The following is a 27,933-nucleotide window of genomic DNA, read 5'->3' as shown; positions in this document are numbered from 1 at the left end:
GAACCGACTCCATGGCACATAACAACAACAATAATAATAGTATTAGTGTCGCACTGTGGGTTAATGTGCCAGACTGCAAAGCCATTGGAACTGTAAGGTCAGCAGTTGAAGCTCACCAGATGGTCCTTGGAAACCCTATACAGGGTCACTGTGGGTCGGAACCGACTCAATGGCACTTCACAACAACAATAATGGTACAAAACTTGTAATAGTAGAACAGGGTAAGACTATCTTAAAAATTGGTGGAATGACAGACATTAAAGGCAATTGTGCTGAAGGCTCAAAAGAAAATGAAACGAGCTGTAACCTGGAGCAGCATTGGCAGCAGAACCAGAAAAGCAGAGATGGGTGGGGAGCTGGCCCATAGAGTAAGAGAGCTGAGGGCCACAGGGCAGGAGGCTTCTTGATGGAGTAGGGGTACCTCCAGCCACTTGTTGGTGGAGTTAGGCTTGCCAACCCATGGAGCAAGGTAACTGAATGCCTTTGGGTTGAGGCTTACTAGTGGAGTGAGGTCTTCCAAAGCACTAAAGAACTTTCTAATACTTGCCATAGCAGGACAAAGGTTGGCTTAGTCCAAGGGGCCATGACCTCTGGGTATCTCAATGAATAGAACCACAGTGTGCTCTGTCTCAAAGGGTGGAACTGTGGCCTCCTAGGTTTCAAAGAGTCAGAGCTTCACCAATTTGATTCTGGAGCGTAAGGATGCCATTCAAGAGGGCCAGAGGGTTGGGGCTGGAATCACTGCCAAAAGCTAAGGTGCGTGTGTGTGGGGTGGTGGTGGTGGTGGTGTATGTATATGTGGGAGGACTGTCATGCCCAAGGGGAGAAGAATGGGGTCTGGAATGGACTTTGGAAGCAGATGACTTAGATTCTAGATTTCACATGTTCTCAGATGAAGAGAAAGTTTGACCCAGGACATAGTTTGGCCTTAGAGTCAATTGAAGACTTTTGGGACATTTTGGTGAAAGTGTTTTATATGTGGCAAGGACATGAATTTGAGGGGCAGAAGATGGGATGTCATGGATCAAATTCTGTCCCCCCAAATTTTTGTGTCAACTTAGTGAGGGTCGTGATTCGGTATTGAGTGATTATCCTCTATTTTGTGATGTGTTGTCTGTTAAGTAAATAGCTAAAACAAGAACACTGGATTTGTTTATTTCTTGGAACTGAAGATACTTTCTCTGGAAATTGTACTTAACTATTTAGTTTCTTTATTTTGACAAACATTTTCTTCTCCTCTTATCTAGTCTCCCTTATACAGGACACTGAAGAACAGATGCTCAACTATGAGGACACCTTACTGTACTATAAAACCAGTTGCTGTCTGATCAGTTTCAACTCTCGGCAGTTCCGTCAATGTCAGAGTACAACTATGCTACACAGGGGCTTTTCCATGGCTGGTTTTCCAAAAGCAGATCACTAGGTCTTTCATCTGAAGTGCTTCCAGATGGACCCAACCTTCCAACTTTTCGGTTAGCAGCTGACTGTACTGACCATTTGCACCATCCAGGGAACGCAAACATATTAAAGCAATCTACTAATACAATGTGGTTCTAACCCATTCATTTACTCCTCACAACAACCCTGCCAGGCATTCAGTTTTATTTCCATTTAGAATCACAGAAGGTCAGACATGAAAAGCACCTTGTTGTTAGGTGTCATTAAGTTAGTTGTGACTCACTGTTGTTGTTAAGTGCTGTGGAGTTGGTTCCTACTCATAGCGACTCTGAAGAGGTTTCCAAGGAGCAGCTGGTGAATTTGAACTGCTGACCTTCTGGTTCATACTGACCTTGTGTTCCAGTGCATTATTCTACAGTGCCACATTAGGACTCCCAGTTGTGGCTCACTGACACCCTATTATGTACAGTAGAATGTCATGTTTCAGCCCACTGTAACAGTCACTGTCAATCTATCTCCTAAAAGGCCTCCCTTTTTGTGCTGACCCTCTACTTTACTACACATGGTATCTTTCAACAAGAATTGGTCCTTCCTGATAATATATTCAAAGTATGTAAGATGAAGTCTCACCTTCCTCACTTCTAAAGAGCATTCTGATTGTACTTCTTCCCCAATGCAAATCTGTTTTGTTCTTCTGGAAGTCCACCGTAATTTCTATATTCTTTGCCAACACCATAATTCAAAGGCATCAATTCTTCTTTTGGTCTTCCTTAGTCACTGTCCGGCTTTCACATGCTTACGAGGTGACTGAAATTAGCCTGACTTAGTCAGGCACACCTTAGTCCTCAAACTGACATTTCTTACTCTTTAATACTTTAAAGAGGTCTTTCACAGCAGATGTGTCCAATGCACCACCTTGACTGCTGCTTCCACGAGTGTGGATTGTGGATCCAAGTAAAAGGAAATCTTTAATAACCAATCTTTTGTTTATCATGATTTTGTCTACTGGTCTAGTTGTGAGGATTTTTGTTTTCTTTGTATTCAGTAAGTGCTTCAATACTCTTTACTTGGAGCAAGCAAGGCTGTGCCATCTGCATATCACAGGTTGTTAATAAACCTTCCTTCATATAGTCTAGCTTCTTGGATTCTTTGCTGAGCATACAGAATGAGGAAGTATGATGAAAGGATACAACCCTTTCAGATTTTAAACCACACAGTATCACCTTGTTCTGTTTGAACAACTGTCTCTTGGCCTACGTACAGATTCTGCAACAGCACAAAAAGGTCTTTAGTGTGATTGCTAAGGTTTTGTGTTAGCTTGACTGGGCCTGGCTTCTCAGTGGTTTGGCAGTTAAGACATAGTAATCCCTCATCAAGAGATCTAATGTGATCACCTCCATGATACGATCAGCCCAGAACTGACTATAATAATTGTATGTACTTCAAATCCCCACTTCTATTATGGTAATCAGGCCCGATACAATGTACAGGATTAGGTTGTATCTTTTGAGATATAAAAGAGATTAAACAAACAAGCAGAGCTCAGAGGGATCTACTACCATTGAGAAATAAGAGCTGGGGATGGAGTACATCCTTTGAACCTGGAGTCCCTGCAATGTGAAGCTCATAAATGTAGGGGAAGCCTGATAACAAGACACAAGAAAATCTTCAAGAAATGCTGGACCTATAGATGCTGCAAGGAGAAAATGACCTTTCCACAGAGACAACAAAGAGAGAAAGCCGTGCCCTAGAGCCGGCGCTCTGAATTTGGACTTCTAGTCTCCTAAACTGTGAGAGAATAAATGTGTTTATTAAAACCATCCATGTGCAATACTCTGTAATAGCAGGACTAGAGAACAAATATTCCAACTCTCTCATTTTAGAGATGCGGAGACCAAGGCCTACAGAGGTTTAGGTGATTGCCTGAGGTCACACAGTTCAATGGGGACAGAATCCATGTCTCATGGCTGCAGCTCAGGAGTCTTTCCCACACTACAACACTCTGCAATCAAATGGAGCATTAGAAAGGAGGGCAGATGGTGGCAAGATGGCGGACTAGGCAGAAAGGCTGCACCAACCCTCTGTGCCAAAGAGACGGAAAACCAGATGAAACAGATGAAGGGATGGAGAAGTGGACTTAATAGTTACCAGGAGAGAAAGCTGAAGATACTCAGCCAAAATAAGGAGACAGACTGGTGACCTGAGCCAGTCAATCACATTGGCATATATCACTCACACTTCTGTGAGCAACTTCAGAAATAAGAAAACATATTGGCATTGAAGAAACATACTGGTGGCTCACAGAGACAGGCAAAGGTGTGATTTTTTTTCCTTGTTCTCCACACTCCCCTGGTCACCAAAGATGAGACTGCCCCCACCCATTTACACCTCCAGGGAAGTTCCTGCTTGCCTGGCAGTCAGAACAGCACAGAATTTTTTTTTTTTTTTATTAAAGGAAAGGGAGTAGAGAGGAGCAGGCCACAGGAGAAGGAAGACAAAAGGTAAACTCAGGTGACTGTCTTGCTATAGATTTTTTTGAATAAATGAAATCCTTTGGGTTATGTGTTTGTCTGTTTTCAAGTACATGTTTTTCCCATAATTTTATCTCTCTTAGTAATACCTCACAAGCATTTTTCACACTAATTGTGCAGACTTTATAACTACGATTTTTAATGGCTGCACAGTTGGGTTCCTAAACAATTTAGGTTGCCTTCTTTTGGAGGCTGCTCTTAACAAGAATGCAATAAACATCGATGGCAGATGACCATTATTCCTTGGGAGATGTTGCTTTACGATGGCTGCAGGGCAGTCTTTTCACTGGCTCACCTAGGTAAACCCTGCCATGAGTCAGCAGAGAAAGAGATGGAACAAAGCTGGGAAGCACTCAGCTCCTAGCCAAAGCACAGTTTACTCCTGTTCGTTCCCCTTTCACCCACTCAATTAGCTACCGTACAGAAAAGTGCTCAAAGTATTTTTCTATTGAGAGAAGATTCATGATTCCCACCAGATGCACATTTTGTCTAGGGAAAGCAGAGGGGACACTCACAAGAAGGGTAGCCGGTTGGTAGTTGGTCATTTCTGCATACTTCATGAGCATTTATTATTATTGTCCTAGAATATAAATCAGGAATCTTTGGTTCATTCCTCTTGTTGAAAATGCAAGAGTAGTAATCTACCATACTAGTGCAGGAAAGCTGAGTTGTTTCAGAAAGGAAGGTGTAAAGACACCAAACCCACATATAGCTGAGACTTAGAGAAGACACTCTATTTATGACACTGCTTCCATTTGAAGAAATGTAGGCTTTCTGGTTTAAGATGGGCAACAACACCCTATTAGAAATCAGTCCTCAGAAAGATGGTTTCTTACGTTTCCTTTGCTCATCTAGGAGTTGGACTTCCCTGGGAATAAGAGAGTTTAACATTGATATTCTACTGTCTTCTTGTTGTTGTTAGGTGCCATCAAGTCGGTACCGACTCATAGCGACCTGAAGCACAGCAGAACAAAACACTGCCTGCCTGGGCCAACCTCACTGATGCTGCCACTTGGCCAATCCATCTCTCTGGGGGGTCCTCCTCTTTTTCTCTGACCCTCCACCCTACCAAACATGATATCCTTCTCCAGCGACTGTTCCCTCCTGATAATATGTCTGAAATATGAGCGACGACGTTTGGCCATCCTGGCTTCCAAGGAGCACTCTCTGGCTGTGCTTCCTCCAACACATATCTGTTGGTTCTTTTGGCAGCCCATGGCACTTTTAATATCTCCTCTAACACCATAACTCAAAAGCATCAATTCTTCTATGGTCTTCCTTATTCACTGTTCAGCTTTCACATGCATATGAGGTTAGTCTTCAAGCTGTGTAGATAATGTAAAATGTATTTTTCTTTCACTGTAAGATTAGAAAGGAACCCAGGAAGCATAGTGGGTTACTAGTTGGACTGCTAACCACAAGGTCAGCAGTTCAAATCTACTAGCTGCTCCATGGGAGAAAGGTGAGGCTTTCTGTTCCTGTAATGATTTACAGCCTTGGAAACCCTATACAGGGTCACTATGAATCAAAACTGACTTTGCGGCACATAAACACCAGCAACTGTAAGTTTAGATAGATGAGCAGAAAAATCTTGCATAAAATAAAACTCACTTAAAAAGCAATGGACTGATGACGACAAGATGGATTGTTCAAACCCACCAGATTCTCCCTGGAAACCCTCTACAGTATTGTTATGAGTCAGAACCGACTCAATGGCACTTAACAATGACATGTACCTGAGGATGCTGACTAGAGGTCAACCAGAAAGATGTTGAGGCTATATTTTGAAGTGGACATGCCAACTTCTAAATGGACTGTTGTTTTTGTTAAGTGCTGTCAAGTCGGTTCCAGCTCATAGCGACCCTTGTTTAGGGTTTCCCAGGCGTTAAATCTTTGCAGCCAGCAGGCACAAACCACAGATCTTGTGGTTCATAGTCCAGCGCCTATCATAGGAGGCCACCACGCTTCCCTCTAAATGGATAAGACAGCTCAAATAATTGGATCTTCAGATGCTCTAGAGTCCAGGGAGACTGGGCCATGATACTGTCCTGGGCAAGCAGGCTTCAGAAGTGTGCTGTATGGCAGGCTTAGCTGATGTGGCTAGTAATTGTATCCAAGAATAAACAATACTGCGAGGATTCAGGGTAGAGGTTGGGGGGTTCCACATGAACCTCCAGAGTCTGGAAAGACCACAATGGATCAAACTGCCTCTTGATGAAGGGAAAAGGATTAGTGCTCAACACTGACACAATGAACCAGTGGTTTTGCCAGTATTTCAGATTGATAAATAACAATGTTCATCATCAGAAGCTTGGAATGGTTTTTTAAAGCCTCTCCATTTTATAGAACACCTCATCCTTGCATGTATTAAGAAAGGATCAAAAATTTTAACAACTACTAAGGTGGGGAAGCAACCTGGCCCTCACCCAGAAACCCTTTCACTTGCTGCTCCTGCCTTGTTTCTACCTTTCTGTAGCCTTCACTGCATGCTCCTCTTCTGTTTTTGTGTTTTGAGCCCTGGTTGATTTCTTACCACAGGCTCCTGGGCAGGGGCTGGCTGTGCCTGGGGCTGTTGTCCTGCTGTCACAGTCGTCTTCTGCTGCAGGCCAGCCTGCTGAGTCATCAGCTGTTGTGCATGCAGGGCTGGGGCCAACTGCTGCTGTTGTTGCTGCTGCTGCTGGTAGAAGTTCTGTATCAGCTGCTGTTGAGAGCCTCCTTGAGCCACTACTGGGAACTGAGTAATCGCTGGTTGCTGGGTGGCTGGATGTACTGCCTGAAACTGAGCAGGAGAAAAGTGGCAAGAAATAAAGACGTAAATAGAAGCCCATCTCCGTCCTAGAACCACATCTCACAAAAGATGATGTCTTGGTAAAAACTAAGACTAGTCCTGGAAGCTAAGAACCTCGGCCTGAAAACTCATGATGGAGACCTCAAAGGCATTTCAATAAAAATGGCAGTACCTTACCTTACACTGCTAGGCCCTAGCCACTGTACTGGGCTGCTTGCTGCATTTCCAACTGAGCTTCTACACCTAGCCTGGGAGAGCTAACCTACCTGACTAAAGATCGTGTGTTCCACAGGCTGGAGTGGAATAGAATGATCTCGCAACACACAGTGTGGTATTCTCTTTTCAGAAGTAAGCCTTTTAGAGGAATCTGAAAGTACCTAAGATTAAAATACTTCTCTAATATGAAACAAATGAATTGATGATAACAGAAAAGAATAACCTAAATGTTATCTGGCTATTAAGATGCATCTCAAACCATTCTGAGAATTATTTCCCACTAGCTTGACCTATCGAACTCCTGGGGAGGCACTGTAGGAGCAGCGCTGGACTGTGAACCATAAGGTCAGCAGTTCAAAGCCCTAAGCTGCTCCTTGGAAACCCTATGCAGGGTCGCTATGAGTCAGAACCGACTCGATGGCACTTAACAACAACAAAGTTTGACCTATATTAACCTCTCCCATATTTAAGCATCCAAAATATTCAGTATGGTATACTCTATGGTATAAAAAAATTTATTGATATTTTTGCTTATATTGGTAACTGTTTCAAGTCATATTCACCTATAAACTTCCTAAGGATAAGGCCCACTTCTTGTATGTCCTGAATTCCCCTTGCTAGGGATTATGGGCTAGGCACACAAACGATGTTCAAAAAGGGCCTAGTGGTGAAAAAAATCAGGACTTTGTCGTTGAATAGCCTAAATACTGTTATTCAGTTAGACAGTTAACAAAAAGTATATTGTTCAACTGGGGCAAGGTTAAAGGGTTAGCAAAGAAGTAGATGCCAAAAACAGCTGCCTATTTATAACATCAAAATGCTGGAAACAAACCAAATGTCCATCAAGAGGGGAACTGGCTGAATAAACTATGACATGGGCTTTAGATGGAACACTATAAACAGGAATAGGATATATCTTTATATATGGGATGAAGGGGACAAAATTTTACATATTTAACTCTGGAGTTATGTAAATGTTTTACAGATTCAAAAACAAAATTACATCAAAATTTAAAAAGCAGTACCTAAAAATTGAACAGAAAATAAAACAAGTCAATTTAGCTGTGCATCACATTGGCAGCTAAATTCCCTAGGAAATCATGTTCTAATGTCATAGGAAAAACAAACAAACAAACAAATAAGACAAGAACACTTTAAACTGTTTTCAGTAATCATCCTGACATTAATTTGAAACTATAAATCAAGTTAAGTAATATTCTAATGTTATTAGGAATCATGATTTCCAGATGGGAAAAATACAAATATAAAATTCAGTAAGTTAAACAAAAACCTTTAATACCAAAATTCAATAAGTTAAACAAAACCCTATAATACCAAATCTGAATTGGGAATATCAATCTGAATATATGGCGTATTATTTTCTTAACAAAACAAAACCTATTTTCTTGCAGCTGCCTACTGAGAAGGCCTAGAAACCAGTCCACTGGTAGATTATCCCTAGAACCAAGACTGTGGTGTCTAAATACTACTTTCATAAAGAAATGAAGATATTTAAGAAATGACTGATTTCACGTCTAATGTAAAATGAGCCTGGAACAGTAGGGACAATCTGAGCATCAAAATAAATAAATTTTCTAAATGTTATGACATATTGAAACCCATCAAATATGCTAAAATCCATGAGTTGAAACACACACACACACACACACACACACACAAAGCAACTCAATTGCTCCTCTTTGGATAATATTAGAATCAAACTCATTCTGAAAACTGGTAAACAAAGAGAAACAAATATTTATCCTGCCTTTTTGGTACAAACAATACCTCAAAAGGTAACCAAATACTTGATAAAGTTCTTTAAAAAATTCCAGTGCTAAATGAAGAAGGAATGTTACAATATTATTTTATTGTCTTGAATGAATTAGTGGATTCAGGAAATGATCAGCAATGACTGCTAAACTGACGGGGATATATAATATCAGCTCTGAAGCGATGCATCAACAGACAACACTTAAAGCCATGGACTGATCTTCATATTACTAGAAACGACAACTAGACATTACATGCCTCTTGACATAATACCACAGGAAGTACAAACACTATCAAACTTAAAATAATATTGATCAAGTCTCAAGAAATTAGACCCCTAGTTGACATGGGTTAAAGGAATGTATTAAACAATACCAGAGGGATGCCATTAGTCTAATCCAGAATGTGGGCAATTCTACAAAATAAATGACCCAGTTTCTTAAAAAAAGAAAATGAATAAATGACAAGAAAGGAATGGAGAGGGAGAGGGAACACTGTGGATAAAAGGGGACTTAAAAGATATATCAATCATTATAAAATTATTATATGCTATAGTAAAAAATGAAATGATATTAAAAAAAAGATATGGTGAGACAGATAGCTTAATATTGTAGCGAGAAGGCATATTTGGTTAGAACTAGCTGTCAAAATGGACTCTACAATAAAAGCGCATAAATGAGTTGATGTAATAAGGCAAGTGGTGGTGGTGGCTGTGTGCCGTGGAGTCGGTTCCGACTCATACTGACCCTGCACAGGGTTTCTGAGGCTGTAAATCTTTACTGGAGCAGAAAGCCTCATCTTTCTCCTGTGGAACAGCTGGTAGTTTCAAACTGCTAACCTTGCGGTTCGCAGCCTGATTCGTAACCACTATGCTACCAGAGCTCCTTAAGGCAAGTAGAAAGCATAAATAAATACAGTATGCGGATCTTATTAGAACCTGCTTCAAACAAACCCACTCCCTAAGAAAGATACCAGTACCTACTGGGTCTTTTTATAATGAAGACTCTGATATGCAAAGCAAGGGTCAGGCTCTGACTACCTTACCTGTTGAGTCTGGGCCTGCTGTGGTGGCGGCGGAGGTTGCTGCTGCTGCTGCTGGTGGTAAAATGCACCCGCTGGCTGCTGTGCTGGCTGCTGCTGTGGCTGGAGCTGCTGTGGCTGCTGCTTGAGGAAGAGTTGCTGCTGGTGCTGGGGTGTGGCCTGGGCTTGAGTGGGCAGACTCTGAGTCTGAGTCGAAGGTGTCTGCTGAGGAGTGGGTGGAGCCTGTGGCTGCTTGGGCTGAGATTGTTGTAGAGGTTGGTTGGGTTGGGGCTGGGTTTTTGGTTGAGGAACACTGGCTAAAAGGCCAGGCTGATTGCTGGGTCCTGCAATGAGATTAAACTCCATGTAAGGGATTAAAACTCTTCCAGACAAAAGCACCTTTCTTTCTTGTTGAAGCAATAAAGAGGAGGCGATAGTTAGTGGGAAGATGGTACCAAGATCCATGTGCTCCTCAGTGATTCTGTACATGCTCTTCGTGACCTGGAATGTCTTTCCTTCTTCCTGCTAAATTAGGTGCTTCCTAGCTTTCAAAACAAAAGTTCAATAATAAGATTCGATACTTGCCTCTTCAGAAGTCTTCCCTTATTCATCATCCCAGTTAGTCAATGACTCCCTTAGTTAGCACCCTGAGTATGGTGTCTTCAAATAGACTTTGAGGCTACTGTGGTGGTGGTGGTTATGTCCCGTGGAGTCATTTCCGACTCATAGCGACCCTGTACAGGGTTTCCGAGGCTGTAAATCTTTACGGGAGCAGAAAGCCTCGTCTTTCTCCCACGGAACGGCTGGTACTTTCGAACTGCTGACCTTGCAGTTCGCAGCCTGATTCGTAACCACTACACTACCAGAGCTTCTGAGGCTACTGTAGTCTAAGCAAAATCTTTACACTTGTTGGAATGATGTATGACAGAGGCATTCTTTAATGCTTTATATGTGGCTACACAACCCTAGTCTAGCTGCTTGGCTATAAGTAAGTGGTCACCAAATTCAGCTTCCTACTTGGAGAAAGATGGTTATGCTCAGTTAATTGATAATTTGGCTCAGTCTTCGCTATGAAGCCACACTCAGTCAGTGCAATAGGAAAAGTATGCCAAAATGTGGAAGTGAGATAGATAGTTCAAGAGACCAAGCATTAAAGAGGCAAGTCTTATTTCTTTAAAGGTAATGTAAAGAAGACGACGTATAAGAAATAAAGAGGTAGGTATGGGATGAATAGACCAAATCATAAAATCAGGGCCAAGCCAAGAAAAAAAAAGAGGCAACAGACTCCAGTGGCCTTGGAGACTCATCCGTGAATTCAATGAAATGCATCTCTTTTTCTAGTTTTACCATACATGTTCAATGGCAGTTCACCACCTTCTTAAGGAAAACCATTATTCATTATGTACCAGGTTTTCCCAAAGTAAAACCAGGCATTCTAAAAATTTATGATCATCCTGAAATCATTCCAGGTATACCATGTTTCAAACCAATCTCATTACTGACCTGCAACCTGAGGTGGGGGCTGAACCGTGGCCCTCTTTCGAGGTGTCAGGGCTGGCTGGATGGGAAGGATCCCTGGGTTCGGCTGAGTCTGCCCGGCTTTAGGCCTCTGGCGGGGTGCAATTGAAGTTTCTGTGGTGGGAATGGGATCTGTTAATCTAGAAAAGTAAAAGAAAAAAAACACAAAGATTTCCATTAAAGCACGGGAAAATGGAGAAGAGGAAGGCAGTGTCCCTGGTACTTTCTCCTAAACAGCCAATCAAACATTCTAGATCTGTTTGATCAACATTTCCCAAAGGGTGTCATATAGGAAGTGTCTGTGTTACTAAATGAAAAATAAATTGTGTGGACAGGTAAGTTTTTAACACAGAGATGAAAATATAGTTGAGATTTCTTCCATTCAGAACACCTTATAACCTTTTATGTGACAATATTCATGGAAAACTTCAAAGAGAGCACAGAATACAGTGCCTCTCAAACTTATTGACTTGGGGTCCCTTTTACCACATTACCTCTTACGATTTCCTAGAATACACTTTGAGTGGTGATACAAAGATGAATTTGAGACAGATGGTTTCTTATGTAGAAGGAATTCAAACTTGGTTAGAACTAGTTGACAAATGGTCTCTCTTACAAAGATAGCAAGAGTGAATCTAACAGGATAATGAGAAAGGATAACAAATAATTAAAGACAAAGGATTTGAGAGTGTGACAGAAATCCATTTCCTCCAACATATGCACTCTTTTTCTTCCTTGGAGTCCTGGTATGGCGCTGCAGGATAATGCGCTAGTCTGCAAGGTCAATTTGAGCCGCCAGGTTGGAGATTCAAACCCACCAGCCACTTCTCTTGGAAACCATATAGAGGGTCACTATGAGTCAGAACCTACTGGGCAACACTTAACAACAACAATGTCTTCCTTGGTTATAACATTTTAAAGTGGCTATAGGCTCACCAGAGTAGAAATTGCATTGCCCAATTTCTCTTGCAACCAGGCCATGTGTTTAAGTATTGGGCAGGCAGAATATAAACAGATTGTTATGGACAGCTTTTAGAAATCTTAAGAAATGACTGCTGTATGCCCTTTGCCTGTCTTCTCTGACTATTCTTGATTCTGCTGCAGGGAAGATGGATGCTGCCATATTGGTCCATGAGGTCAGAGCAACACATAAGCATGGCAGAGTGGTTAACTTGAAGAAGCCTGGTTCCTTGAGGAATTTATGTAGCAGAAATGCCTGGACTACTTACCATCAGACTTTATTGGCAAAAAAGAAAAATAAAATCTACGTTATATAAGCCACTGTCATTTTGGATTTCCATTCATTTCAATTACTCTATGTTCAAGAGCAAGATGCAGACTTTTTTGGCATCCATTATTGGTCTTTTCTATCTTTCCTGCCTTTTTTATTTTATTTTTTGTTTTGTTCTTTAATGTATCTCAAGAGGCTGGAATAGAACCTGGCACAGAGTAGGCACTTAAAGTAATCTGGATGTTGACAGGAAGAAGGAAAGCCTGTGTAGGTTGATAGACGAGATGGTCTCCAGGTAGATTTCTGACTCTTGTTTCCCCTTCCTCAGGCCAGAGCAGAGAAGGAACGATTGTGAACAATCTCTCACTGTGCTACCACAACAAACTCATCTTGGCCCCCATGGTTCGGGTAGGGACGCTTCCAATGCGGCTGCTGGCCCTGGATTATGGAGCAGACATTGTTTACTGTGAGGTAAGGGGCTCTTGGTTTTTCTGTTTCCTGTCTTTTTTAATGACTTTTTGTTTTCTTCAAGTATGTTTCTGATGTCATCCCACAACTCATCTACTCTTTGGTCATTAGTGTTCATTGTGTCAAATCTATTCTTGAAATGGTCTCTAATTCAGGTGGGATATATTCAAGGTCATACTTTGGCTCTCAATCACCCGTTTTAATTTTCTTCAGCTTCAACTTGAACTTGCATATGAGCAACTTCCACAGTTGGCTCATCTTGTTCTGATTAGTGATGTTGAGTTTCTCCATTATTTAATTCCACAGATGCAGTGGATTTGATTCCTGTGTATTCCATATGGTGAGGTCCAACGAATGAGCTGAGCCTTCCTCTGTTTCCAACTTCTACATTTCAACCACCAGTAAATATCAATGTACATTGACTGCATGTTTGATCAATTTCAGACTGCAGAAGTTGGTAAAAATCTTCAATTTCTTCATCTTTGGCATTACCGACTGGTGGGCGAATATGAATTAATAGTCATTGTAACTGGTCTTACTTGCTGTGGTGTTAAATGCTATCAAGTTGGTTCCAACTCACTGACCCTGTATAGGGTTTCTAAATCTTTGTGGGAGTAGAAAGTCTCATTTGTCTCCCACAGTCTTCTTTGTAGGTGTATGGATATTATTCTTTCACTGACAGAGATAAACTGTGGTGTATTACTTGAGGATAGATCTTAAAAGGCTCTTTTTGACGATGAATGTGACACTGTTCCACTTCAATTTGTCATTCCTACAATAGTGGACAATATGATTATCCAATTAAAAATGGTCAATACCAGACGATTTCAACTCACTCATGACTAGGATATCAATCTTCATCCATTCCGTTTCATTTTTGGCAATTTCCAATTTCTTAGATTCATAGAAGCGGAGAATATATAAAAAAATGTTTACCTGTGTTTTATTAACTATGCAGACATTCAACTGTGTGGATCACAACAAACTATGGATAATACTGTGAAAAATGGAAATTCTAGAACACTTATTTGTGCTCATGTGGAACTTGGACGTAGATCAAGAGGCAGTAAATCAAACAGAATAAAGGGATGCTTTGTGATTTAAAATCAGGAAAGATATGTGCCAGGATTGTAGTCTTCCACCATACTTATTCATTCTGTATGCTGAGCAAATAATCTGAGGAGTTGGACTATGTGAAGAACATGGCATCAGGATTGGAGGAAGACACATTAACAACCTGTAATATGCAGAGAGCACAACACTGCTTGCTGAAAGTGAAAGGGACATGAAGCACTTACTCATGAAGACCAGAGACTACAGACTTCAGTGTGGAGTCTACCTTAACATAAAGAAAAATCTTCGCAACTGGGCCAGTAAGCAACCTCGTGATAAGTGGAGAAACAGCGAAGTTGTCAAGGATTGCATCTTACTCAGATCCACAATCAATGCCCATGAAAGAAGCAATAAAGAAATGTAACAATGTATTGTATTGGACAATTCTGCTGCAAAAGACCTCTTTACAATGTTAAAAAGCAAGGACTTCACTTTGAGAATTAAGGTGCACCTGACCAAGCTATGGTATTTTCAATCACCTAATATGCAAGGTTGGTGGTTCGAGCTCACCAGCCGCTCCTCAGAAACCCTATATAGAGTCACTATGTGTCAGAACCAACTTGATGACACTTAACAAGAACACTATGCCTGAAAAAGCTGGATAATGACTAAGGAAAACCAGAGGAGAACTGCTGTATTTAAATGATGGTGTTGGTGAAAAATATTGACTACCAGAAAAATGAACAAATCTGTCTTAGAAGAAGTTTAGTCGGAATGCTCCTTGGAAGGGAGGATGATGAAAGTTTGTCTCGTGTACTTTGGACATGTTACCAGGAGGGACCAACCCCTGAAGAAGGACATCATGCTTGGTAAAGTAGAGGGTCAACAAAAACTAGGAAGACCCTCAATGAGATGGACTGACACAGTGGCTGTGACAAAGGGCTCAAATATAACAACAATTGTGAGGCTGGTGCAGGACCAGGCAGTGTTTCATTCTGTTGTGCACACAGTTACTATGAGTCAGAACCAATTCAACTGCACTCAACAACAACACATGGCCTAATGAAACCATACAGAGAGGACTGCTGTGTGGTCTGTTTGCTCCTTGTAATAATGCTGAAGCTTACGTGTTAATTTCCATTCATTTTCCAGCAGTTCAAGCAGCTGGTGAACAGCTAATAATGACCAGAGTTGGCTGTGCTTTGAGAAACTGCACTTTAGGGACCAAACAAACAAATTTCATTTATTTGGTTAAGACTAAAACAAACAAGCTTCATGACTATTCCCAAAAATAAGTCAGGCAGTCACCATGAAATGCAAAACAGGAAGCCAAGCAGCTGACCCCAGTCCTTCCTATGACATGCCTCCAAGGTATGTGTACTCTGGGCCCAGGGAGTTTTCACTTGTATCCTACTAATAGGATGCCACTTAGCCCACAGCGCCACACCAGGACTCCATTCTAATAATATCAGCCCCAAATAGCAAGTCTGAAAGATGTGAGCATGGCAGAGTCACCTTATGACATTGAAAGGTGATGAAGAACATGAATATGTGCTTTGCTAAGTGTGTGAAAAACCAAGGCCGCCCCACGTTACAGCCACATCTGGAAGAGCTCTCTGCATAAAATGTTCAACATTTTTTTTAGATGCAGAAGTTATTTCACAGTTCTATTAAACTTCACACATTCTCATCAGGATTGTCGTCATTTCCCTGCCATGGGAGGGTGGCAGAAAAAACAGAAGGGATAAGCATCCCCTGGGTCACCCCAGACTTCGGCACTTGGAAGGTGAGGTGGTCATGAGCATATGCCTGCAGACCTTCAACTCTAGGGGTATGTTATTGGGGTTGGCCTAAGGTCAGACTGCCCTCAAGCTGCTCCCAGGAATGGCTGAATGCTGCAGGGAGGTGAAGGCAGGCTCCTTCCTGGGAGGCAGGGGCTCCTCCTCTGGTCAGCTGGCAGGCCAGGCCAGGGCACTCCCATTCAACCGCCTCCTTGCTGTTGCTCTTTCTGAATCACATTGTATGGACTTCAGGGGGCTCTTTCCAGCAATTCCTGGCTGTCTCTCTATTTTCTCTTATGTGGACATATTCCCTTAATAAAATTCCACCTTATTTAACCCTCTCTTGGCTTCTCAAAAGACTCCAAGTAACACAGAAAGAGTCTTTTGATCTTCATGGATTCAGTGCTCTGACCTGCATTTCCCAATGAGGCGGGAATTAAGAAAACGAAGAAGGGAAAGGGGGAGGAGGAGCGGAGTGGTGAAAAGACGAAACTCAGGACACAACACAGGTTTAGGACACTTGTACTAGCAGTGTTATCACTGAAGGCCCCACCGTCTAGTCCCAAACCAGAGAATCAGCTGCAGAGTTCCTGGTTCTCTTTCAAATGCAGATTAGAGTATTTCATTATGTTTCTCTGTCTTCTCACAGAACCATTTCTGTTGAGGGGAACACACCTTGTGTACCTGTCCTGTGCAACCTTTGGATCATGGCTATTAAAAAATCCGGAAACAAGACAGCCACCCTGCTACTACAGCAATCGCAGCAGGAGAGAGCACAGGAAGGCAGTTCTTACCTGGCCTTTGGCTGGGTCTTTTTTGCAGCTGCCTCACTGGCTTTCACTGGTTCAGGAAGCTTTGCAGGAATGGGAGAGTTCTATAGAATCAGAAAAAGAAACAGAAAAACAGCAAAAAATATCACAGCCTTTTTTGTAAAAGATAATCCAGCCTGATGACTGAGAGAAATACATCTGCGAGCGTTACAGAGTGGCTTCCAGGCCTTGATCTCTGGTAGACAGAAGGGAAGCTAATCAAACGTCTATCCTGTCTAACACCACCCAGAGGAGAGAGCAGTCTCGATACAGCACACCCCTCCCCACCATCCTCCTCCTCTGTACCAGCCTCAGGTCACTAGTGCTTGATCTCGGTCCTCTTCTCTGCCTACAGCACAGCTTAGAAGTGCTGTTATAAAAGGAATGGAAAAAAGATGTCTGCAGCCTGCATTATTTAAGCTTCACTCCCAGCTGGCTAGTGTGCCAAACCAGGGGGCATTCATTCTACTCATTGGAATGAAAAAACTAAGGCCACCAATGTGTCTGGGTACTGAGACGACATCACTTCCCAAGGCCTGAATCATCATTCAGTTCACAAGTCAAGTGGGGCTCCTCTAGCCTGGATTCTGCACCACCTAACACCGCCTCTAGAGGGAGCTGCAGCTGTCCATAACCACAAAACAATTGTCCTCCACTAGTGATGGATTTCAAAAAACATGAGATGTGTGAAGTCTACTTTTTTTTTTTTTTTGGTAAGTAGGTATTAATCAAAATGTTTCCAATTAGATTTAATGTTATTTTATCTTATGAATGGGAAAGTGGGACAACAAAAGCAAACACATGAGCTTATGACATATGAACCCTCGTTTTAATGTATGAAATCTAAGAAACAAAATACAAGTTACAACATGACTTTCAGGAGGGACATCCCATTTCCTTCACGGTTCCATGTGGGAGGAATTTCTGGTAGAAAATTTAAGCTGCCTCCTTACTTTTCCGGCATTTATCCTTCAAACGAAGAGAATAGCATATCTCACTTGTAAGACTGGGAGGAAAAAGCAAGCTCATCTTTTTCCCTTGTGGAAGAACTCATCAGAGTCCAGCATGTGCTGCTTAGTCATGTGTAGCTAATGTTAGGGAGCCTGACTGGTCAAGGCATGTTCTCTGACTCACCCTTACTAGTCATTAGTAATCGTCAACAGTGTGACCCTCACATTTGATTGCAAACGTGGCAGTGAGAGAGTGTTGTCAGCACTCTCAAACCCAAACAGTGCCATCGACAATTCATTATTTTATGAATTAGCAAGAAAATTTCAAATTAGAACCTATATCACGGTATCCATTAGTCAAATATTCAAATATGGTTTGAAACAATGTTACAATTAGTAAAAAGTATGTTCATAAGCACTGTACTCTGAAAACTCTGAATGTCCAGTTCATGATTACTAAGTATAGAAAATATTCTATACTTGGTGTGTGTGTGCAGAGGGTAGAATTGCAAGGTGAGTTATAGATAGACAACAGCAGAAGCAAAACCAAGACGGCTCTGCTACAATGAAGGAGAGAAGGGACAAGGGTATATGTGGCAATAGGAGGAAGGCAAGTCCCAACCATGCCTCAGAAAAGCAGCCTTAACATCTTGGAGGTAAACCTAACAGGCTTTCTGAGAACTCTGAAAGCCAAGAGGACATGAAGTTAGTCAATATTTACCCAAAGTGTTCAACTCAATCCCAGTGTAAGTGTCTCAGTTTTACAAGTAAAGTCTATGGGAAAACTGGATTCCCTTGATAGCAACAGCTTCATAGTTAGCTTTGAATGTCCTCTTATAGGCAAAGCAATGGGCATCTATATTTATTTACAAGGCTGTTTAACACTCCAAGGATTGATTATAAGTGGTAATTTAATAACAGTTACTTTCCTTAAAAACCATCATTCTTCACATACCTACCTGTACATTCGGGATTGGGCATTCTTTCTTGAGTAGTTTAAATGAGAAGTAGGAGACTTGGTAAATATCTGGCCTTTTATCAGGGTCGGGTTCCAACATATACCCTAAGACAAATATATGCCAACTTACTTAATAATATCTCAGCAGGTATGACATTAGCTAGGAAGCATAATCTGCCCCCCCCTTTGCTACCAAGTTGTGCAGTTTAAAATTTTTTATATCCCACGAAAGTCAGACAAGCACAATTAGCCCTTTTCTATTCTCCTCAGAAAAAGAAGCTCTCACTTTCTTAAGATTCCTACTATTCACAAGAAAATATCAAAATATTGAAGTTCACACTGTCCTGCACAAGAGGGACTCCAGCGAGGCTGTTGTTGCTGTTAGCTGCTGGAGAGTCAGCCTCCTGTTCATGATGGCCCCATTCACAATACAATAGGACTGTTTTGATTCACAGAGTTTTCACTGGCTAGCTTTTTAAAAAAGCGATTGCCAGGTCTTTCTTCCTAGTCTGTCTTAGTCTAGATGCTCTCTTACACTTGTTCAGCACCACAGTAACATGCAAGCCTACACTGACAGATGAGTGGTGCATTGGTCAGAAACTGAACCTGGATCTCCTGCCTAGAAAGTGACGATCCTACCACTAAGCCAAGCTGCCACATTTGTATTCCAATACTTCGGACACGATTTGGTCTGACTTTTATAGTTCATACAAACTTGTTAAACAAATGATTATTCTTGATAACTGCAACTAAAACCCAAATTTCATGAATTTACTTAATAATCCTTCTGTTGAAAATATTAGCTTATTTCACTTACCACAAAGTGGCATATGCAGATTTACTTTGACCCTAATCCATGGATCACCTGTCTCTTGCCCTCTCTGAAGCTGGAAGAAGACCCTCAAGATAAAAAACCTTTGAGAACACACACACACACACACACACATACCTACAAACAACAATGCAAGGCAATTTTATAGCATAACAAAATGAAAGGCTTAGGCACTAAGTTCAGAAAAGACAGACGCACGACAGCCTTGTGAAGGCCTTGGCAAAAAGATGGACTTGCGTTTGTCCTTGAAGGCAAGGGGAAAAGATGAGAAAACTATCTTGGCAAAGAAGGACTCTGAAGATGGAAAGAGAATGCTATAAAGTTTACTGAACAGGGGCAGGAGTGATGTGATTTTGTGAAATCCATTGAGTGGTGAGGATGTGTTAGATGGATTGAAAAGGCAGGAAGGAGACAGGCTGGTGTCCAATGCATCAGTACAGATCTGAGCTGACAGGGTCTCTATATAGTATGGCAACATGGAAGCGACTGGAGAGAATGTAACAGAAAGAGAAGAAATTCAAAAGAATGAATTACTGCAGCTTAGGAAATGACTCGTGTACTTTGGACGTGTTATCAGCAGGGACCAGTTTCTGAAGAAGGGTCAGTGAAAAAGAGGAAGCCCCTCAAAAAGACAGAATGACACAGTGGCAACAATGGGTTCAAACATAGCAAGGACTGTGAGGAAGGCTCAGGACCAGGCAGGGCTTTGTTCTGTTGTAGATCAGGTGGCTATGAGTTGAAATCAACTCAACAGCACCTAACAACAGGAAATGACTGGCTTTTCCTTCGCTTTTGCTTTTGAGATCAAACTAGTTGCCACTGAGTCAACTCTGACTCATAGCAATCCCATGTGTCAGAGCAGAAATGTGCTCCAGGAGGTTTGCAAATATTGACTTTTCAGAAGTGGATCGCCAAGTCTTTCTACTGAGGCACCTCTGGGAGGGCTTCAGCCCCTCAGCCTTTTAGTTACTATGCTTTCTGTTTGTACTACCCTGGGACTCAAGCTGAATCCAAAAGAAACCTTAAGTTTTAGGCATCCAGGCTTGAATGGTGATACCAATGAGAAAAACTGAAAAGATAAGAGTACCAGGAATAATGGGAGAAGGAGCAGTGGTAATTTAATTTTTAGACATGAGCGTGCAAAAGTGTCTACTAAGGCACATGTACGTATATGAGTGTGCATACTGGTATATCTGTAGACATTTGTTCATACATGTCTAAAAATATTCACATATATAATAAACCATATGGTAGGTACAATTACAGATGCTACCCAGACATAACCAAATATCCCACAGGATAGGTTCACCCGATTTGAGGATTGGGACCATAGTCTCGTGAAATAACTTGGTCATTTGATATAACTTAATATAAAGTTCATAAATATAATGTTCTATATTCTCGTTTGGTGAGTAGCATCAGGGTCTTAAAGTTTGTGAGTGGCCATCTAAGATACAACTACTGGTCTTTATTCATCTGGAACAAAAGAGAACAAAGGAAACCAAAGACTCAAAAGGAAACCAGACGACAGGAGTCAAAGTCTACATGAACCACAGTCACAGCCTTATCTAATCCGAAACCAGAAGAACTCAATGGTGCCAGCTATCACTACCAAACATACTGTGCTAGAGAAACAATAGAAGGTCCTGGACAGAAAGAGAGAAAAATGTAGAACAAAACTCATATTCCTTAAAAAGTCCAGACTTACTAGACTGACCGAGACTAGAGGAACCCACAGGATGATTTTCCTAAAATACCCTTTCAACTTGAAACTAAAATTACTATTGGTGGTATTAAGTAATAGATTGGATTGTAAAAGAAACAATACCATCTGTGAATACTGTCCACCCTTAAACAGTCAACTATATGAGAACGTAAAGTCAACATATACCCTAAAACAAAGACGAGAAGTTAAGGATGGGCAGGGAAGCTAGATTCATGGAAAAAGAATAAAAACAATGGAAATAACAAGACTGTTGACATATTATGAAAAATACAGTAAATGTCATAGAACAAACTCTATAGAAATTGTTAAATGGAAACCTATGTAAACTTTCACCTAAAACACAATAAAATATAATATTATTAATTTAGACATGGGAATTTAAACCAGAACCTTCAAGTAGTTCGGCTGAGCTTGGGAAAGATGTTAGTGTTATAGACATTCATTGGCATTGTTGTGAAGTGCTGTTGAGACTATATGGTCTTCCAAGGAGCAGCTAATAGGTTTGAACTGCTGACATTGCAATTAGCAGTCCAGTGCTTATCCTACAACGCCACATCAGGACTGCAAAGACATTCATTATTTTTCTCAATATAAATTTACTGCACAAACATCACAAAGAAAAGAAATAGTTACAAAGAATTCTATCATTCTAACATCAAACTTGGCCAATTGCTCATCTTTTCTTCCAATCTTATTTACACAGCTATGATTCTAGTATAAATATCATGCTTTAACTCAGAAAACAACCTAATAATCATTATATGCCAAATGTATTCCTTTTAATACCTTCCTCTTTGTTTTGTTAATAAACAGCAGATTTGGATAAAAGTAGGATAATGGAAATTGCGTGCATAGTCACTAAAAAGTTAGGACCTCAAGTAAGAGTCCATAATTCCTCAGGTGCAATTCTCCATGTTTATAATGGATAAAACTATATCTAATTAAAACAAATTTTCATTGTGTTTTTGGTGAAAGTTTACGTAGCAAATTCGGCTCCCATTTAGTAATTTCTACACAGGTTGTTCAGTGCCACTGGTTATATTTTACACAGGGTATCAACTTGATTCTTATTTTCATTCTGGCTGTTTTGTTTCCAGCATACTTGTTTAGAGATTACTTTGCCTTCTTGTCTTTGCTTTTTTTGTTTAGAATATATGTTGACTGTTCAATCTCTTATAGATGATTTTTTTAAAGGAACACAGTACTCAGAGGTGCTATTGTTTACGAGCCAATTTGTTACTTAGCCAAAACGAACAAACAAAAATACCCACATTTATATTTATAGAGTCTTACGAATTAAGATAGTAAAAAAATGTAAAAAGGTCTACTTGACATTTGCTGTCTCTATCTCCAGTGCATACCCACCTACACCCAAACTGGATTGTTTAGGATTTATAAGCCATAATGATTGAAACTCAAATGTCATATGTCTTGACTGAAGTGAATAGATAAACATCTCTTGTTTCTTTTGGATTTTAGTATAGGGGTTTGCCTGTACTAAATTATTCTACAATCTAGGTAACAAACATTAGTACATATGCTTGCTATAATGATACAAAAGCATTTTGTTGTAGTTGTTAGGTGCCATCGAGTCAGCACCGACTCATAGCGTCCTTATGCACAGCAGAACGAGAACACTGCTGGATCCTGAGTCTATCATTGCTGCTACTTGGCTAATCCATCTCATTGGGGGTCTTCCTCTTTAGCATGGGGGATCGTAAAAGACTGTTTAAAATAAAACAATGTATGCCTGTTATAGCGGGAGAAAGATGAGGATTTCTACTCCTGTAAATATTTACAGCCTCGGAAAGCCTATGCAGGGTCGTTATGAGTCAGAACCGACTCCACGGCACATAACAACAACAACAATGCTTGTAATAAAAAGCCTGTGGTTAACCTAAGTGAGAGAGAAATCTGGTTTCATAGAATTACGTAGCTTAATTATGTATTCACACTCCAGCCAACCAACGAACGGGATCATTTGAATTTGAAATGCTTCCAGACTTGCAAAGATGACTTTCTTATCATTTGATATGAGTCAGCTGGACTTCTTTTGGTTCCAGAGCTTCCACACAGACTAGAGAACACAGCCATAGTGTGTGGCTCAAAGCACAGTTAGAATTTCTGCTCAGGGGTGAAACAGACTTTGGATTTCTAGTGAAAGGATCCACCACTTTGATTAGCTCCTGTTACAGCCATTTTCAACTTTGAGATTACATTATCTTTGAGTTTCCAATGACTTACAACTATCTTGGCATTTAACCCATTATTCCTGGAACTGAATCCCTTTGCTCCATCTGCAATTCTCTAATATATCCCCAGAGATGAAAGAATTTAAAAGAAACTAGAAAGTTGAAATACTTACTAATTAGGCAGTGCATGTCTTGGGAATATCGAGAGTTATCAGGAATTGTGAAGTTTCCGTCACAAATTGCCACCTGACTCTCCCCAAATGGCAAAGTAAAGTAGCATAATTTATACAACAAACATCCAAGGGCCTAAAGAAAGAAAGAAAGTAGATTGCTTACTGGTGATTTATCTACCCTAAGTGTAAGTGGGTCTAAATAAGGGACATGGTACTGCCCATAATTACAGATATAAAAACCATACCCTATAAACTTACTGAAAACTTTAACTGAGAACCCAACACCACTGTTTAGTTCCTGAGTTGCATTATTTCTACCATCACTACCAAAGTGTGCGCCAATAAAGAACAAGTACTTGAGCTATTTTTCTCTTAGGACCTTGTATTATGATGTGAAAACCACCTAAGTAATGGAAGGTCACCTAAGTAATTTTCACAGGGTTCTGAAGTAATCTTTGACATGCTTCAGAAAGCAGTGGCTGGTGCCCCCGTTTCAAGAAGAACCTTGAGAGATAAGTAGACAACGATAAGGTACTGTCTGCATTCAATTTGCAAGTTTACACTCAAGTCAGCTGATACATGAGCTGTGGACACCTACCCAGATGTCTGCCTTTGTAGTGATGATTTTGCCACTGTACAGGTTAACCATTTCTGGTGCTCGGTAAGACAGCGTGGTGTATCTAAAATCAAGAGATTAATTTTTGTTAAAAAATGTCAATACTATAATTAAAAAACAACAAACAACTTTAATAAGAGCCCAGTTCCCTAAGAGCAATCTGCAGAAGGGAGTGCAAAACCTTAGTCCAAATAAAATGAAATGCTGCCCTTCTCATTTATGTCTTTGGTTTGCCAAATTTGGGCCCTGTCATACCTTTGTCTGTCTAGCAGCAGTCCTTATCATCTTATGAACGCATGGGACCCAGACACGAATGCACTCATTATACATTAACTCTCAAAATGACTTTTCTTGGGTCCTTAAATGACAAAATGTTCATACTGTAAACTTTCTTCCTGTAAAGTTATCAGGTGTCTGACACTATGTTTTGTTCACTTGTTCCTAGAAGTGGCAATGTCTTTCAATGTGGCCTGATAAAGAGGCATGTAATACTGATGGGGAAGCCCTGGAGAGCAGCAGAGCAGAGAGAGGGTCCTGGCTGGAGGGGGATTGAGAGTCTTTGATATTTGCTCCTGATATAGGGCTACACAGGGAACCAATTTTCCTCTAATCTCTGGCTCAAGAAAAGAGTAGCACGTTCTCAAATTGAATATCTGGGTGCTACTGAGCATGTAACTTGGGCTGTTTGTATCTTTAGAACCCAAGTGGAACTGTGGTTAAGTGCACCAAGAGCCTTGAAGTAGAAGTCTTGCCTCAGGACTGGGTGCCCAGGGTAATGCATGAAGGCAGAGGCGGGGCCAGGATATAAATGCTAGATTGTTGATTTTTTAGTAGTAATAGTTAAGTGTTGCTACCTATGGAAAAATCTGTACTGAAGTCACATTTCTGTAGAAGCCCTTTCTTATGGAAATCAGCAGTTCAACATTTTGAGAGACTTAAAATGAAACAAAACACCAAAAAAACCACTGCTGTAGAGTCAATTCCAACTCCTAGCGACCCTACAGGTCAGACTAGAAATTCCCCATAGACCTTCCAAAGGCTGTGTATTTTTATGGAAGCACACTGCCATGTCTTTCTCCCATGGTGGGTTTGAACCTCCAACCATACAGTTACAGTTAGCAGCTGAGCTCTGTAAACACCAATGCTCATCAGTAATTGTACAGAAAAAAAAAAAGGAATCAAAATTCATGGTCGATTCGACTCATGGTGACCATGTTTAGGGTTCTGAGGTTGAAAATCTTTACAGGAGCAGAAAGCCCCATCTTTCTTCCAAAGAGCTGTTGGTGCGTTCAAACTGTAGTTAGCAGTCTAGTTCTTATCAATAAACTTTTGTTGTTATTGAGTTCTGTCAAGTCGGTTCCAACTCACAGCGACCCTGTGTAGGGTTTCCGAGGAGCGGCTGGTGAGGTTGAACCACTGACCATGAGGTTCAAACCGACCTTGCAGTCCAGTGCATTATCCCACAGTACCACACCAGGATTCCTCTTAATGATCTTATCCAGCGTTCATTCCATTAGACTTCAGCAGGAGTTCTAACAGGTGAGTTCCTTATGTTAAGTGCCGTCGAGTCAGTTCTGACCCATAGCGACCCTGTATAGGGTTTCTAAGGAGCAGCTGGTGAGCTTGAACCGCCAACCCTGCAGTTCAAATGACTTGGCAGCTTGGCACATTAGCCCATAGCGCCATGCCAGGACTCCTAAAACTGTAAAGTGAACTTTCATTCACAGCCCGTCTGGTGATTTCAAACTACTAACCTTGAGAATCGCACCCCGACTCACAACCACTACACTACCATACAAAGCGAGTTACAGAGTTCACTAAAAAGTACATCTGACCAACTGATATTGTTGTGGTTGTTTGACTGTATTTATAAACACCATCCATAAAATGAAAGTAAAGATGCTGCTGTGAAAACGACAAAACTCCAAGGTAGAGGGACGCTTACTTCTTAATCTCATCTTCTACTGCATTGACTCCCTCAGTCTGTGGATTCTGGAATTTGTTGGTGGCACTTCCAAAGTCACACAGGACGTAGTGGCCTCGGTCATGCAAGAGGATATTTTCAACCTGAAAAACAGTCCCCAATCATCCATTTCAAGTTGTCATTTAGGAATGTATGTGAATATTTCCTTTCTGACAGCCCCACTAATATACACAGGAAACTTACTCCCCTTTAAGTATCCAACTGGGGTCATCTGATGTGGAACCAAAGAAAGGATGTGCACAGCAACAGGGTCAAATGAGAGCAGGGGGCAATAAGAGGAAGCTCCACAAAGACACGAACAACAGAGAACATTTTTCTCGAGTTCCAGCCACATTTCTCACCTCTGTACAAAGTTCTCTGTACTTCGGTTCTTGCTATTCTTTATGTCTAGAATACTCTTCATGATCCCACCTCCTTACTCACTACCACAATCCATTCATCTTTCAAAACACTGCTTACCCTCCTCTTTGAAGCCTTCCCCAGGCTCCTGCTCAGACAAACGTCACTCCTTCCCTCAGTTCCTTCAGGACTTTGTTCTTATATGATACCAATTACATCACTTGGACTTTGCAAGTACATACACATCATTTTCTTTACGACACTAGGCTAGGCTTTTCAGAATTAACATTTGTTACCTTTTAGTTACTTCTCAAAATAAGAAAAGACCTGACATAAGTGACAATTTTCCTGTTAAGAGTAAGGAACTACCACTTCTGCAGAGTTCTGGATCACACTAAGCTTTCAAAGACCAGAATTGTGAAACATTCCTGGTATCAAAGGACCTTGCCAATTAAATACCTTAACAACTCCAAACTAGCACGCACTGCTGTATTCAAGATACACTGGTTAATGCTTGGAATAGTTAAACTAAGCTGACTAGCATGCTGAAGGCTAAGCTTGGACAGTACAATGGCAGTCCATAAATTCTGTTAAGCCAGTAAGTCTATAGTCTCCATTGTCTTTCATCTTCAGCCTTCCAAAAACTGACTGCCTTTGAAAAAGACAGACAATAGCAGACTACAGTTCCTGAAGGACAAGCACCATCATATCCTAAGCCTTCATAGTATCTAACAGCGAGCTTATGTGTCAGTCAGAGGAAAATATGAGTCACCAAACAATCAAGGTTCACTACTAGTTGTTGTTAAGTGCCATCAAGTTATTTCCAACTCATAGCGACCCTGTACAGGGTTTCCAAGGAGAAGCTGGTGGGTTTGAATGACTGACCTTGTGGTTAGCAGTCCAGTGTTTTTCTATAGTGCTTGCTATACCAGGACTCCAGGTGTACTACTGGCTCTTCCTAAATTAAAATATCTAGTCGATTATGAATCTCTTGTTCCTATAATGTGCTTGTTTCTACACTTTTCTTTAATTCTCCTAAAAATTATGAATGTCTATTTTGTAGTCTGTATCTGCTAATTGCAATATCTAGAGTTTTTGCATATTTGATTCTGAAGCTCTTCTTGTTCCTATGTCATCTCAGTCATGGTGGGGTGGTTCTTGCGAGGGTTTTGTTATTGCTGCTAACTCATGTTGCTCAGAACTTCATCTGTGGGAAGTCTTTGAGAGCTGAGTTTAAAGTATATTGTTCCTACAGAGAGAATAAACTTGCACATCTAGGAGCATTACTAACCTGGAATCATCTTAATCTAAAATTATGATCTAGAAATTTTTAGCCACATAGGCAGCATGAGCTATGATCATCAATTTGAATGAATGTGCTCCTGTGATCAAGAATTCTGATGAGAAATTTATTCCCCAGAGAGAAGGCTGAAGCAGGAATATATTTCCATCATCCATATTTTATAAAAATCACAGATTAGGGGAGAACAAACAAGATGGCGGATTGGGTGGAAGTGCAGTGAAGAGCTCCGTCAGCAACAACACAGAATACTAGACCAAGGAGGCTCAGGGGATGG

General features: G+C 40.9%; 1 protein-coding gene across 1 annotated transcript in view; it reads right to left on the bottom strand.

The window, feature by feature from the left end:
- The window catches only part of AAK1 (AP2 associated kinase 1), a 229,753-nt gene that overhangs the window by 33,467 nt on the left and 168,353 nt on the right, over window positions 1–27,933 (bottom strand). The window contains exons 5-12 of the mRNA XM_006862930.1: window positions 25,979–26,100; window positions 24,016–24,097; window positions 23,418–23,550; window positions 18,496–18,599; window positions 16,572–16,651; window positions 11,230–11,384; window positions 9,751–10,070; window positions 6,463–6,708 (exon numbers count right to left, since the gene is read on the bottom strand). Of these exons, the coding sequence (XP_006862992.1) occupies window positions 6,463–6,708; window positions 9,751–10,070; window positions 11,230–11,384; window positions 16,572–16,651; window positions 18,496–18,599; window positions 23,418–23,550; window positions 24,016–24,097; window positions 25,979–26,100 (1,242 nt within the window). The remainder of the gene's footprint in view (window positions 1–6,462; window positions 6,709–9,750; window positions 10,071–11,229; window positions 11,385–16,571; window positions 16,652–18,495; window positions 18,600–23,417; window positions 23,551–24,015; window positions 24,098–25,978; window positions 26,101–27,933) is intronic.

This window comes from Chrysochloris asiatica, unplaced genomic scaffold (genome assembly GCF_000296735.1).
Source record: "Chrysochloris asiatica unplaced genomic scaffold, ChrAsi1.0 scaffold00052, whole genome shotgun sequence".
NCBI classification, from domain to species: domain Eukaryota; kingdom Metazoa; phylum Chordata; class Mammalia; order Afrosoricida; family Chrysochloridae; genus Chrysochloris; species Chrysochloris asiatica.
Note: the sequence above shows the minus strand (reverse complement) of the source record. Positions and strands in the feature narration are given on the sequence as shown.